Source organism: Pelophylax lessonae (assembly GCF_965119305.1).
Source record: "Pelophylax lessonae genome assembly, chromosome: 13".
NCBI classification, from domain to species: domain Eukaryota; kingdom Metazoa; phylum Chordata; class Amphibia; order Anura; family Ranidae; genus Pelophylax; species Pelophylax lessonae.
This window is the reverse complement of record NC_138780.1, coordinates 69,583,601-69,586,462: the sequence shown is the minus strand read 5'-3', so window position 1 is coordinate 69,586,462 and position 2,862 is coordinate 69,583,601. Positions and strand designations below refer to the sequence as shown.

The window sequence follows — 2,862 nt, the reverse complement described above, 5'->3', positions numbered from 1 at the left end:
AACATGGTAGCAACATTTGCTTTAGCATCTTTCAAGGTTTTAGGTTTAAGTATCTAATAAATGGAATGTTCCCAGAAAACCAAACCATTAAATTATTCAAGAAACTAGATATAAAATTACCTACAAACACAATATATTATGCTAATAACAGGATATCTATGAAAACTCAGTCACTGGGAGTGTTATAATAGGTGTATTTAGGTCCCTGAGTTCAATTGCTTTTTTATGGAGCAATATCTTTTTAGAAGCCATGATTGTTTTCCTTGACCCTGTTGGACCGATTGAGTTTGAGAAGTTTGGGTTTGTACAATTGTACAATTGCACAGGATTATAAATATGATAAAATATGGCGATCTGCACATATATTGGATTTAAGCAGCAGAGATTACCCACTTCACATTATAAGCAGCACATTTTACTTCACCAGGTGATGCTCACTTGACTTTAAATAAACCACTAAAAGCTACTAGTTAAAAGAGAATCTTCTTTGAAATGTCATTTTCTCTGAAAGGACAATGGGAATATCGGCCAGTGTAGAACAAGTATTGAGCCTGGAGTTCTTGCTTGACATGGTGCTGGCTCTCTTTTTATGATGGTGAAAGTAATTTCTAATGTGAAAACGGAATTTGTCATGCAGTGAGGCATAGATAAAGGGGTTGTAGCATGCAGAACTCATTGCAATAAGATGGCAGGACACCTGTATGATATTGATGTAATCCTTATCTAGGATGGTAAACTCTTCATCAACATCCCGGATAAGGTTGACTACCTGTAGAGGCAGCCAGCATATGGCAAAAGCCATGACTGAAATGAACAGCATTCGGAAGGTCTTTTGCTTTTTTTTTGTCCATTTATCTTGGTTGTGGCTTGCAGCCCCTGGGACATTCCTCCTCCTGAGATGATACGCAATAGCGCAGTAGGAAATAGTGACAGCAGATAATGGAAGCATGTAAGTCAGCAGCAGCATTGTACATGAATAAAGAAGCCTCTGTTTTTCTTGGTGTTTCCAGATTTCCTCACAAATGATCATGTCATGGCCAACATCTTTTAGGTCAAGGTAATGAGTATGCATAGATGTTGGTAAAGAAATTCCAATAGAGATCATCCAAAGTGCAGTGACAATATAAGCACATGATTTACATCCTATTCTTCTTCGAATAGGGTAGACAACTACAACATAGCGATCTACGGCAATGGCGGTCAGAGATAACACAGACACAAATACAGTTGCCGCTTGCATTAATGTGACAAAGTGGCACATGAATTCTCCAAACAACCATCCATGGAGTTCAAATGCATAGGAAGCAGTCAGTGGGACACAGAAAATACACATTACCAGGTCTGCTGCTGCCAGGTTTCCAATGAGAAAATTAGTAGTGTTGTGAAGCTTTTCAGTGAAAGCAATAAGAAGGATTAAAACACTGTTTCCCAAGCAAGCCACGGTCACTACTATTGCATAAAGAGGAATGAAAAGAGGTTTTAAATTAAAGAGCAGATCCAGACCAGAGAACGCTTGTGATACATTCTTCAAGGACTCATTAAATGATTTGTCTGACATCTTGTCAAAATGCTGCTGCATTTCTGAAACAAAAAAACAAACAAAAAAAACATTTAAAATATATTTTCTTTATCATCATAACTACATTCAATGTATGTTTAAACACAAATTCAAGAGAAAAAAAAGAAAAGTTGAAAGAATAGATTGCCATATGCGAGAAATAGAAAAACCTGCCTAAGGTTTACAGCATGTGTCTTCTACGACAGGGACATATCCTAGACTATGAGGGAGAAAAAGAGCAGCTGTTGGAATATATGCGAGAATATGGGCCTAAGTAAAAAAAAGAATGTGTATGTTCATCAGTTTGTATGTCTTTGTGAGTGTGTGTGAGACTTGGTCCTTCAAAAAAAAACATATTTTACTGTATATGCTTTAACTAGACTTAAGACCTTCTACTGTAAAGTTATGCTAGCTAATACAGTCTGAGCTATATGTGTTTATAGCCTTTTTCATAGTTGTAGATGGAGATTCTCTAAAAAATAAATAAATATATATATATATATACTGTATATTTTATTGACAAATTCTTCATAGTTTTAGCAACTTTGTATGTCCCTAAATGTATTATGTAGGCATGTACAGTGTATATACATTTTATACATATATTTTAAATAAATATTGATTATTAATTATTCTATTTCATAAACTGCATAGCAATGTAGAATTTTTAGTCCAAGAATACCTCTGACCCATGACCTCCAGTTATAGATCTTCATACATATACAGTTGTTCCAGAGCTATACAGTTGTTCCAGAGCTGACACAACTATTTCTAACCTGCTAGTTCTAACCTTACTTTGCTGGGAAAGTAAGGATACAGTTAGAAACTAAATTTACAATGCAAGATCTTTTTTTTTTAATTATTTTTATATGCTGAATTAATAAAACAAATCTTCAGGGTTCATTTTTGCTAGACATACACTGCAATTTTTCAAAATTTTATTCCAATGTGAGTGAGCATGCCAAGTTTTTCTACTGTTTATGATAAGTTAATGTATGCAATGCCCAGAAATGGGCTCTGAGGACGTCACCGGAAGTGAAGAAACGCGTAAGCTTTGGACCGCACAGCGTCATTGCGTCACGGCAGGTGGAGCGCAAGCTGGAAGTAGGTTGTTCCTAACGCTACTCCGCGAGGAGAACCGAGCAGCCCGCACCGCTAGCCCACCAGGGACGCTGATATTTATATATTTTTCAAAAAACCCTATAACCTTTTGGAAGAAATAAAGACTCATTTAAACGATATCACACCATTTGGAGTCCCTTTTTTCTTTCCTCCATATACGGTTGGAAGTGAGCACTTCAGAG

The 2,862-nt window shown here is 36.3% G+C and overlaps 1 protein-coding gene across 1 annotated transcript; it reads right to left on the bottom strand.

Moving 5' to 3' along the window:
• Positions 1 to 466: 466 nt before the first annotated feature.
• On the bottom strand, positions 467 to 1,558 carry LOC309543351 (prolactin-releasing peptide receptor-like; the record flags this gene model as incomplete). The annotated part of the gene is made up of 1 exon (XM_082242819.1): positions 467 to 1,558. One exon carries the CDS (start codon positions 1,556 to 1,558, stop codon positions 467 to 469), a length of 1,092 nt encoding a protein of 363 aa, XP_082098945.1.
• Positions 1,559 to 2,862: the final 1,304 nt, after the last annotated feature.